The sequence below is a fragment of the Gossypium hirsutum genome, chromosome D08 (assembly GCF_007990345.1).
Source record: "Gossypium hirsutum isolate 1008001.06 chromosome D08, Gossypium_hirsutum_v2.1, whole genome shotgun sequence".
NCBI lineage: Eukaryota > Viridiplantae > Streptophyta > Magnoliopsida > Malvales > Malvaceae > Gossypium > Gossypium hirsutum.
In genome coordinates, this window is record NC_053444.1 from 10,553,887 (window position 1) to 10,566,527 (window position 12,641).

Here is a 12,641-nt window from a genome sequence, read left to right on the forward strand (position 1 = left end):
TCACGAGCTGAGGAAACGGCGTTGTTTCCTATTTTTATTAGTGGCGCTTTAGCTAAAGCGCCGCAACAATGTTTAATGTTATCTTATAACGGTGCCGTTTTGTCCTTGTTATTAGCGGCGCAGTTGAAAATCACCGTAAAAGGTGATATATTACCGGCGTTTTACGAAGAAACGCCAGAAATTTCCTTTAACTGTAATGAAGATGGTGCCGTTTTGTTGTTTTCTTTTAGTGGCGCATTTTAAAAACGCCACAAATATTGTTTACGAGTTAAGGAAACGGCGTCGTTTCCTATTTTTATTAGTGGCGCTTTAGCTAAAGCGCCACAAAAATGTTTAATGTTATCTTATAACGGTGCCGTTTTGTCCTTGATATTAGTGGCGCATTTGAAAATTGCCGCAAAATGTGATATATTACCGGCGTTTTACGAAGAAACGCCACAAATTTCCTTTAACTGTAACGAAGACGGTGCCGTTTTGTTGTTTTCTTTTAGTGGCGCATTATAAAAACGCCACAAATATTTATTAATAGCTGAGGAAACGGCGCCGTTTCCTATTTTTATTAGTGGCGCTTCAGCTAAAGCGCCGCAAAAATGTTTAATGTTATCTTATGACGATGCTGTTTTGTCTGTGTTATTAGTGGCGTTTTTACTCTAAGCGCCACAAGTTTTACTCTAAAGTGTGTTAAATGGCTGCGTTTGTACTGATATTAGTGGCGCTTATTGTTAAGCGCCGCAAATGATTTCAATTTCATAGAAAAACGTCATCGTTTTTTTCCCATACATTTTACCGAAACTTAGAGCCCCAATCGTGACTTATCCCCCAAAATCCCATTCTCCCCCAAATCCCTAAATTTCCCCTAAGCCAGATTTCCCCAAAGCCGACCTCTTGCAACTTTGCCGTTTCCTCTGCTATATCACCGTCTCCCTCCGTGGTTCTCCTCTGTCGGTCTCCTCTGCTGCAACAATCGGTAACTTTTCTCAACATGATTCTTCTGCTGCAAAATAACCGTCTGTGCTTGCTTCTTGTTCTTCCTGCCCCAATTACGATATTTTAAATTTTTGTAATTTAATTTAATTACTTTTAAAGTGTGCATTATGTAACAGATAAGCTATGTATCCGTAAAAAATGATTTTCCATCCGTAAAAATTGATTTTGCATTTAGATTTTGCATCCGTAAAAATTGATTTTGCATTTAGATTTTGCATGCTGGAAGAAATGGGGTAGCTTGTAAGTGGGGAGCACGATTGAAGGCGAATTGGCCAGCCACTGCAGAGCCTACAGGAAACCAATGGGATTTTTAATTTTAGTGAAAAGAAAAATTTTGATATGAACTGGATGTTGCTCCCCAGATGTGTGTTATGTATATTATTATGATGCATTGTTCTAATCAAATCATAACAGACTCTTTCTGGTCTAAAATTTGAACACACCAATGAGCTCCCGCTCATGTGGGCACACCAACAATTCTTAAAAATCAAAAGTACCGCATCAGGACATGTGTTACGCAGTTGAAAATAAAAGGATTTGAAGTCAAGTTAGCAAGAAAACTTGGTGTCTGCCTTTTCACATGTTTGCATTTTTTCCTCCATTTGAATTTAGTGTTGTTAAAATTTAGTCAGAATAAGCTTAGAATTAGGTTGGACAGAAAGTAATGGAATGGAGCTATTTTGACCAATTTATTTATATTTCTAGGTGAAAGCCCATCAAATATTGAAAACTTGACCACTTTCGAAGCTGCGGTTAGATTCTAATAACAAGTTATCAGGTATAATATCAATTTTCTGCTTTTTGTTCTTACATTATGCAATATCGTTTTTCATAACGTGCATAATTTGAGCATCATTTTATGATAAATTTTTGCTTTGCTTTATGATAAAAGTTGCAAATTGAGGGGATGTGGTTTTTAAAAAAACATGAAGCTTTAGGCAAATGGTTGTTAAAAAAATACGGCCTACTGTTAAAAAAAAGATTAGCCTTGTTTGTTGATAGCAGTAGCCATTGCTAGTGGTTCATTGTAAAGTATGAGTGTTTTTAACATTGTTATGTAATGACACAGTTGAGCTTATAGGTAATGGCTTATTTCAAGAGAATCCAAATGACTGCATGTTGTATCAAATTGCTGTCATTCTTGTTGAGTTTTGTGAATAAAGTTTTTGTTACCAAAATGTGTAAAATTTGGTAAATTTATTTCTGTTTTTAAATCAAATCAGCCCATGCCCTGAGCTCGTAACTTTCTATTAACTAGGAAAATGAATTCCACAATAAATTTTTTCTTTTGGTCCAAAATGTTTAGATTTGGGTTTTTATCCTTTTGAATACTTAGAAGTACTCAAATTTGAAAAAAATTTTATCCAAATATATTACTAAACTTTGTTCTATTTTGAAATTACTAAACTTTTTGAAATTAAATACTTTAGCATGAAATGCGATTAATTGTTGTTAAATGAGAGATGAAAAGCTGACACGATACTTTTTTATTGATCTAATACATATCTCTAATCTCTAACAATGATAACAAATTTAACCGTATATGAAAATTCAATCTCGATTATAAGGTACATATCTCTAATCTAATATTATTGTATTCAAAATTTCGCATGTATTCGTATATTTTGAATGATAAATAAAGTTTGAATGATTTTTGTTTAATATCCAAATTAATGACTTTTACCTTAATATTCCGATATTAATTTTATTTACCTTAAATTTTACCTTAAATTTATATAATTTATATAATTTTATTAATTTTATTTACCTTGAATTAATATTCCGATATTAATTTTATTTACCTTAAATTTATATAATTTATATAATTTTATTAATTTTATTTACATTGAATTAATATTCCGATATTAATTTTATTTACCTTAAATTTTACCTTAAATTTTACCTTAAATTTTACCTTAAATTTATATAATTTTATTAATTTTATTTACCTTGAATTAATATTCCGATATTAATTTTATTTACCTTAAATTTATATAATTTATATAATTTATATAATTTTATTTACATTGAATTAATATTCCGATATTAATTTTATTTACCTTAAATTTTACCTTAAATTTATATAATTTATATAATTTTATTAATTTTATTTACCTTGAATTTATATTCCGATATTAATTTCATTTACCTTAAATTATATAATTTATATAATTTTATTAATTTTATTTACCTTGAATTAATATTCTGATATTAATTTTATTTACTTTAAATTTATATAATTTATATAATTAATAAAATTTTATTTACCTTGAATTAATATTCCGATATTAATTTTATTTACCTTGAATTATATAATTTATTTACCTTAAATTTTATTAATTTTTTAAATTTAATATCCACATTTTAGATTGTAGATAAGATGCATTGATAGTAATAAAGATAATATGGGAAAAATAATAATGATTGATAAGATAATTAAAAGACATATATATAGTTTGCATGTAATTAAAAATGTCACATTACAGTATGTGATTATTAAAATAGCGAACAATTTTTTTAAACCCTGTTATGACATTTAAATTAAATATCTTACATAACTTACATAAATTAAATATCTTACATAACTTACATAAATTAAATAACTTACATAACTTACATAACTTAAATATCTTACATAACTTACATAAATTAAATATCTTACATAAATTACATAAATTAAGTAAATTAAATAACTTTCTAAAATTCATTTATAGTTATAACTGGCGTTTTAACTAACCCGAGCAAATTATTGTCAACGTCAGACTTCAAGAATTAAGAAATGGACCGGTCTTGGATGAATTTGTTAAGGGTTAGCAACGGTTATCGAAATGGGGTGCAGAGTTTTCTAAATTTTGCATTTCAATATGCAAGCCAAGAGAACATGATTCTTTGCCCATGTAAGAAGTGTGTCAACATAAACTAGCATTATCGTGAGGTTGTATATGAGCATCTAATTGTTGATGGGTTTGTTAAGGGTTATAAGCAATGGCTTTTTCATGGAGAATGCCCTAGAAGTACTTCCTCTTCAACGATGGATGTATCTTATCCTGGTACTACTTACCATCAGTCTAATAGAGGAGATGACATGGAAGGTATGTTGCGGGATGCATTTAATATGCACAATCATGGTGTGCAATCGTTCCCCAGGGGATTTTATGGCATCTGATGATTGTAATATTGGTGGCACTGCTTTTACCGAACCGGGAAGTAGTGTACCTCATGAAGAGCCAAATGGAGAAGCGGCGAAGTTCTACGCTCTACTTAATGACATGAACGAAGAACTGTATGAGGGATCAAAATTTTCAAAAATGGCCTTCTGTGTTCGTCTTTTTCAGTTCAAATGTTTGGGAGGGTGGACCGGAAACTCGTTCACAATGCTATTACAGTTTTTGAGAGAGATGTTTCCGTTTGCAAAAATCCCTCAGTCATGCAAGGATATGAAGAAAATGATAAAAGATTTAGGCCTTGGGTACAACAAAATCCATAGTTACCCAAATGACTGCATGTTGTATTGGGGCGATCGGAAAGACCAACAGTGCTGTCATGTATGCGGCCAATCCCGTTGGATAAATAGAAACAAAGAAGACGGGAACGACGATGAAAATGATGCACAGTCGAGGAAGAAGCCAGTTAAGATTTTACGGTATTTTCCGTTGATACCAAGGCTTCAAAGGCTTTTCATGTCGTTGAAGACAGCGGAGTCAATGAAATGGCACCATGATGGACGAACCGATGATGGCTTACTAAGGCATCCGGCAGATTCTTTAGCTTGGAAAGCATTTGACAATAAATTTCCAAGCTTTGCAAGCGATCCTAGGAGTGTGAGGCTTGGGCTAGCATCTGATGGATTTAATCCTTTCAAGATCATGAGCACTGCCTACAGTACTTGGCCAGTAGTGCTTGTTCCTTACAATCTGCCTCCGTGGATTTGCATGAAGCAATCTTCCCTTATCTTATCTATGATTATCCCTGGAGAGAAAAGGCCCGGGAATGATATCGACATTTATTTACAGCCACTTATTGAAGAGTTAAAACAATGATGGGCTGGAGTCGAGACATACGACGTGCTGAGAAAGGAGAATTTTAATTTACGTGCAGCTTTGATGTGGACCATTAATGACTTTCCCGCTTATGCCAATTTATCCGGTTGGAGTACTAAGGGTCGTTATGCGTGTCCTTGTTGTGCTGCACAAACATGCTCGCAATGGTTGTACAATGGGAAGAAGTTCTCTTACATGGGGCATCGTCGGTGGTTACCGAAAAATCATAGATTTAGATTTCAGAGTTCTGTATTTGACGGCAGTGAAGAGTTCAGAAAAGCTCCTTCCCAGACCAGTGGCTCTAAAATCGTGTTCATGTTGGAAGATATGAATTTCATTTATGGGAAGATGAACCAACCACCAAACACGCAGATCAGAAACAGAAGATCAAATGATGAAGCCGATGAAAGCTCCGACGAAGAGGACGATCCTAATGAGGTGGATTGTGGAAAAAAAGAAGTATTTTTTTTGAGTTGCCTTATTAAGAGCATCAGCTTTTACGACACAATCTTGATGTTATGCACATTGAGAAAAATGTCTGCGAGAACATTGTGGGTACAATTTTGAACGTCGACGGAAAATCAAAAGACAATCTTCAGAGTCGACTTGATTTAGTCCAAATGGGAATTCGGCCTGATCTACATCCCAATCCACTTCCGAATGGGAAATATCGGTTGCCGCCTTCTATTTTCTCAATGTCCAAGACGGAGAAAGAACTGTTTTGCATGGTGTTGAAGGATATAAAGGTTCCGGATGCGTATGCATCAAATATATCTCGATGTGTTAGTGTTAAAGATCGAAGATTATATTCGCTAAAATCACATGACTATCACATCTTGATGCAAGATTTAATGCCAGTTGCTCTACGATGTTGTATGTCCAAGAAGGTGACGTCTTGTATCATTGAACTATCCAACATAATGAAAGCCATTTGTGGCAAAGTTTTGGATGTTCAAGAACTTTAGAAGGTACAGGATCGAGCCGCTTTGACTTTATGCAACATGGAGAAAATCTTCCCACCTTCCTTCTTCACCATTATGGTTCACTTGATAATCCATCTCCCGTACGAAGCAATTCTTGGCGGACCCGTTTCCTATCGATGGATGTATCCCATAGAAAAGTCTTAAAGAATTATTTTTAAAATTTTCCTTCATTCACCTCTATGCCTTTAGTTACAACTTTGATAATATTGTATATTGTGTTTAGGTTCCTATCCAAATTAAAGTCTTACTGCAGCAACAAGCGATATCCAGAATGATCGATTGCTGAAGGCTACTTGGCAGAGGAATGTATGACCTTCTGCTCGAGATATTTGGAAGATGTCGAAACAAGGTTGAACAGACCAAATAGGAATGCTGAACTCACGGACTATGACTTAGCCGATACTTATTTGTTCCAAAGTTTTGGACAACCAATCGGCAAAGTTGAAATTGCGGAATTAGATAATTTATCGTGGGTACAAGCACATCGATATGTTCTGTTTCACCACGAATCATTGGAACCTTTACGGAAGTAAGTTCTACAAATTTCATAAATATTTATCAAACTAAAAATTGTTTATCTTCTAACAAAGATCACATTTTTTTTAACATAGTGAGTACAAACAAATATTGAGATCTCGTTTGCGCTCCCGAAGAACGCAACATCGAGATATCAATAAGTTGTTTACAAAATCTTTTTATGAATGGTTAAACCAAACGGTATGTGGTTGGAGCTTTTGCTTACAAATTATAATGCTTTCTCATAACATTTTTAATTACTTAGTTTACTTTCCATTCAATAGGTTTGGAATGGGAAGAGCGTAAACGACGAAGTTAGATGCCTCACCCAAGGTCCAAATCGAGTGGTTAAAAGATATAGTGCGTTCCTCATCAACGGATTCAGATTTCATACAAAATATCGCGAGAGGTTGAGGAGAACGCAAAATTGTGGAATAGTTGTTAATTCTGCAATTACAAGTTATGCTAGCGCTAGGGACAATAATCCTGTTGAGGGAAATGTGGAATATTTTGGACAGATTACTGACATAATTGAGTTGGATTACTACGGCAACTGGAAAGTTGTCTTATTTCGAGCTGATTTGGCCGATGTTAATACAGCTCGTGGAATCAAGCAATATCAATTTGGTTTTACAATGGTGAACTTTGACCGATTGATTCATACAGGACAACAACTGATAGATGAGCCGTATGTATTCTCAAGTCAAGTCAAACAAGTTTTTTACTCAAAAGATCCAACTGATGAGGGTTGGTACGTTGTACTCCGTAACATCCCTAGAGACCTGTTTGACATGGGCAGTGGAAGTAGAGATAACATCGACGACAGATCAGAAACTTTGCCATTTCCAGAACAAAACTTAAACGATAATATCCCTAGTACTAGTGCACAATTTCAATGGGTTCGTCAGGATACGGATGAAGATATTTACAAATAATGATGTAGTAAGATTTTACGATTGATTAATTATATGTAACTTAAATTAGTATTAAATCATGGTCTTATTATATAACTTAACTATATTATATGTGCTGTTATTGTTGTAATTAGTTATTAAGTTTAATTACATTTTATGTGTATTGCAGATAAAATGCCTAGAAGAAAAATTATAAGGGAAAGCATTGTTCAAAATCATCCAAACTCGACAGAAACAAATAGTACTGAACAACAGACAGTAATTGGATCTTCGAATGTTCCGATTACACACGAGGATCCTACGGAAGTTCAAAGTAACTTACATTAATTCCATGCGTGTTGACTTACAATTAATTTTTTTTTTCAAATTCTTATATTATAATATACCATTTGTAGCTGAAAATGGTGGGACGCGTAGAGGTCGAGGACGTACGATACTTAGAGAGTTATACGAGTTAGATCCAGTTGAGCGTGTCAAGGTATGCAGAAATAGTTTTGGTCAGCCTGTTGGATCAGAAGCTCGACTTTTAGCAAGATACATGGGCATTTTAGCACGAAATCCGAATATGTTGCCTATCAACTACGAGTTATGGCGTCAAATGCCCGATAGCAACAAAAACCAAGCCCTCGATAATATTAAGGTAACAAAATGTTAATGTCATCTGTAATGCTTGGGAAATAGTTTCATTTATATTTACTTTATTAAATTGTGTTTTTTGTAGGCGAGGTTTGCTTTAGAGGTCTCCGATGCTTATGTAAAGAAGGCATTGGGAAAAAGATGGAGAGACAATAAAAGTACTTTGAAGAAAAATTATTATAAGACAAAAACCACCCTCGATGAGAAATTGCAAAATGTCCCGCCGGGTATGTTGAGGTACCAATGGGAAGATGCGGTTAGATTTTGGCATTCTCAGAAAGGCGAGGTACGACGTACTTCCAAACTATTGTAATTATTTTGGTTTATAGTATTTACTATTTACGTACTAAAAATTTTATAACGTAGGATCGTGAACGAGTTGGAAAAAGCAGTCGGCAGCAACAAAAATTCACTCACACAGCCGGGCCGAGAAGTTTTGCATGTGTAGCTGAGGCGGAGGTATTTTTAATTTTTTAATATTCTCAAATATGTATAACTTTCTATTAAATAATATTTTTACTACTATATTGTAGGAACGGTCGTCCGGTCAAAAAGTTGGACGCCTACAACTTTTTGAAATTACACATAAGAAGAAAGATGGATCTGCTATGACTTCTGAAGCTGGTGAAATTATGGTACATTTACTTAATATGATTTCACTTGTTTTAGTTATTTATAGTGTTTATTTTCTAATGGTTTAATTCATTGCATGTAATGCGACTATTGTTATATTGCATTTGTTTTTTTACTATATATTGCGTTCCTAACTATGTGATTTATTTATTAGGAAAAACTAAAGGAAAAAAAGATGGAGTACGAAGCGATTGCTTCTAGTGATAGTTCAGTTCATCTTGAAGACATTGATAACCGGATTATTACTGAAGTTTTGGGTCCTGAAAAGTATGGTTGGGTTCGATTTCAAGGATCTTTTATCAGCCCAACCCAATATTTTGGATCCAGCTCGCACCAATACATGGCTTCAGGGAGTCAATCTCAAGCTGAAGTTCAGAGGTTACAAGACCAGATGGCTCAGATGCAAGCGACCACATTTGAGGTTCAAAAGAAATATGAAGAACTTCAACAGCAACTTAAAGCAGAGGCGGCAGCGAGGGAAGCAGCGGCTACAACGAGAGAAGCAGAGGCCGCAGCGAGAGAAGCAGAGGCCGCAGCGAGAGAAACAACGAGAGAAGCAACAATAGAAGCAGAGGTTCAAAAGAAATATGAAGAACTACAGCTACGACTTCAAAAAGATGCGGCATCGAGAGAAGCAGAGCAGAGCAAAAAGTACGACGAACTTCAAGAGCAGCTTCAGATTATGATGACGATGTTTAAGCAGTCGCAACTTCCGCCGTCATAGTGTATGTTGCATAAACACTTTTAACGCTTTTGTAAAGAAAAGTATGAATTCAATTTTATTTATCAATTAAAATTATTTTAGTCATTTAATTTGAAATATTATATAAATTTATTGTTTTTGGTTAGTTTAGATTTGGTTGCTTTTGATTTGCTGTTGCAGGAGGGCTGAAAAAAATAAAAAAATTTATTTTAAAAAAATCCCAAAATTAGTGGCGCTTTTTAAAAAAGCGCCGCTAAAAGTCATATCAAAACAGTGGCGTTTGTGAAATAAGCGCCGCTAAAGAACACTATTTTTAGCGGTGTTTTTTAATAAGCGCCACTATAGAACATTACTTTTAGAGGCGCTTTCTTCCATAGCGTCGCTAAAGAACATGATCTTTAGCGGCGTTTTTGTATGTAAGCGCCGCAAAAGTTAGTGACGTTGTCATTAGCGGCATTTTTTGTGGCGCTTCTATAAGCGCCGGAAATGGAGTTAGTGGCGTTAAAAAGCGCCGCTAAAGACCTAAAAAAACGTCGCTAAAAACCTGTTCTGCTGTAGTGTTTGTTGTTGCAGGAGGGCTGAAAAAAAACAGAAAATTTTATTTTAAAAAAATCCCAAAATTAGTGGCGTTTTTTAAAAAAGCGCCGCTAAAAGTCATATCATATAGTGGCGTTTGTGAAATAAGCGTCGCGAAAGAACACTACTTTTAGCGGCGTTTGTAGATGACGCACCGCTAAAGAACATTACTTTTAGCGGCGTTTTTCACCAAGCGCCACTATAGAACATTACTTTTAGCGGCATTTTTTCCTAAACGCCGCTAAAGATCATGTTCTTTAGCGGCGTTTTTTCCCAAGCGCCGCTAAAGAACATGATCATTAGCGGCGTTTTTTTTCTGTAAGCACCGCAAAAGTTAGCGACGTTATCCTTAGTGGCGTTTTTTGTGGCGCTTCCTCAAGCGCCGCAAATGCCTTTAGTGGCGTTAAAAAGCGCCGCTAAAGGCCTAAAAAACGCTGCTAAAAACCTGTTCTGGTGTAGTGTTATATCGTGTTGCACTTTCTTACATTAGATATTCTTTGAAGTTCAAGTAAGAATAAGAAAACTGTAACTTGTTTTGATTTCAGATTATGCTACCCTGACTTTATTCTATTAAATTATTGCATTTTGATATGTACTTCTTTAGCGAGAATATCTTTATTTTTATTAATTGTGTGATATTATGTAATAATTATTATATTCGTCTTCATTGTAACTAGTGCAAATTGGAAGAGGATTTGCCTTTCTTTTTCAAAGATGTGCATGATGGAGAAAGTGATGATAAAGATGATGATGATGAATCAAACAATTCAAATAGTTTGTGGCTTTGAAATGAAATTAATAAGAGATGTTATAGCTTTTAGTTTAATAAATTTACTTTAACTTGCAAATGCTAATGTAAATTTTTTTATATTTATATTTGGTATATAAATATTACCCTTTTTTGAAACTTTAATCCAAATATTACATTTTCTATGTTATGTTAATATCTATATTTAAATTACATTTTAAAATAAAATAATTTAAATGTGTTAATATCTACAAATATTTAATGGTTATATTTAAATATTTAAAAAATAGTTTATATATTCTAATTAAATTTTATAAATAATTAATATTAATTACTTAAAAATATTTAAAATTTATATTTCATATATTAAAATATTAACAACAAGTTATAATAAATTATTTTTTATATTTTTGCTAAAATATTATGATATTAACTAATTTGAACATTATCTAAATACATATTTGTTACTTTGTAATATATGTCTAAAATAAACATTTTATTTTTTAAAAAAACTTAAATATTAAACAAAACCTTTTACAAGTATTTTTGAAAAGCATTTTTCAATGTCACTTTTCAAAAATAATGGTTAACTAAGAATTATACTAATACCCAGGCAAGCGCAGCAGGGATGCTAATGATCCTGATCAAACAGACAAAAAAAAGAAAATCAAGAAATAAAAAGACTGCTAGTGTTATTGAGGAATAACGAAGATATCACCATCGGTAGTCGTTCTCTTAACATCAATAAGAGGAGCATCATTCAAGGCTTTCGATATAAGTGAAGCCTCAGCAGAATTGAAGTTGGTGACGGGAACAGTAGGAAAATTCAGTTCGATCAGAAAGCAGCCGTCCACTCCACCGTTCTGAATCTCGGAGACATTGGTTAGACTAATATCTGGTAATCTTTCAGCAGTTAGGATTGCAAATAGTGCATCAAATTCAATAATGTTTGAATTTACCAAAGCAGTTGTAAAGAGAGTATGAGCAGATGCTAAGGTTACATGACCACATAGCTTAACCTGCCAAAGAGGAAGACTATTAATATCCAAGTTCAATCTAGAATAATTGAGCTATTGACCCATGGCGTATAGCATATCAAACATTCAAACTATTAGTAAAGGGTGTTGGAAATAAAAGAAGTGACCTCAGTAACAGGGGTAAACCATCTAAGACAAAACTTGGGGTTTGGAGAGGTGAAGTTGGGGATCCGAGTCAAGTAACAAGTCTCGGAGAACTTAAACTCAGCAGCCGTGCTTGCAGCCATTTCTCATCTCTTTATTCCTCCAACAAACAAACCGCTGCTGGGTTTCCCTTGAAGGCTGAGTCGGTGAATGCGTCAACCTGTTCAAGAGTCAGACTTAACCCCACTCATTCTTTCGGGATAAGACTGAGTTGAGCAGTAGCACATAAATAAACAAGCTAAGATTACCACATAGTATTTGATGGGCGTTTTGGCCATGTTTAGACTAAGATTTGAGGTTGAGAAAACGAGAGTTTTTTCAACTTTGGAGTTGAATGCAGATAGAGATGGTACTGAAAAAGTAAAAACTCAAAACAAATGTCAATTTAAACAAGACCACCTCAATTTCATTTTTTAACCAATGTCCCCTTTCAATTTTTTAATCATTACGGTCCTATCCATGAAAAAATATACCACACCTGTTTTATAAGTAAAATCTGCTAGAGCTCCCAAGTGTTATTGGAGTGGGTTTTTAGAGAAAATGAAAACAGCGGCCTATTGTTAATTAAGACCTCGTTTAAACCAGCCCAAACAAAGACACCAAATTGCACAGGTAAGAAATTTAATAAAAAACAATGCCTTATAATTTTAATTTTAATTAAATTAAAAATTAGCTTAAATATAAATACTTGATTATTATTATGCTTATTGCTAAGGTATTATTC

The 12,641-nt window shown here is 33.8% G+C and overlaps 1 protein-coding gene across 2 annotated transcripts; it reads right to left on the bottom strand.

Annotated features, from left to right (window-relative positions):
• Positions 1-11,273: 11,273 nt before the first annotated feature.
• LOC107914508 (phenazine biosynthesis-like domain-containing protein 1) lies at positions 11,274-12,624 on the bottom strand. Of its 2 annotated transcripts, XM_041099833.1 has the most exons (3): positions 11,881-12,624; positions 11,696-11,755; positions 11,274-11,599 (listed from the first exon to the last, which is right to left on the bottom strand). In XM_041099833.1, the coding sequence occupies exons 1-3, from the start codon at positions 11,998-12,000 to the stop codon at positions 11,429-11,431; spliced, it is 351 nt and encodes a 116-aa protein (XP_040955767.1). In that variant the 5' UTR covers positions 12,001-12,624; the 3' UTR covers positions 11,274-11,428. The 2 variants fall into 2 exon arrangements, with proteins under 2 accessions (XP_040955767.1, XP_016698938.1); XM_016843449.2 differs by having other exon boundaries at positions 11,274-11,755; positions 11,881-12,620.
• Positions 12,625-12,641: the final 17 nt, after the last annotated feature.

Coding starts and splice junctions, on each gene's coding strand:
- LOC107914508 (XM_016843449.2), bottom strand. CDS start 12,000: ATGGCTGCAAGCACGGCTGCTGAGTTTAAGTTCTCCGAGACTTGTTAC. Junction 11,756..11,880: donor GGTTTACCCCTGTTACTGAG/GTCACTTCTTTT, acceptor CCTCTTTGGCAG/GTTAAGCTATGTGGTCATGT.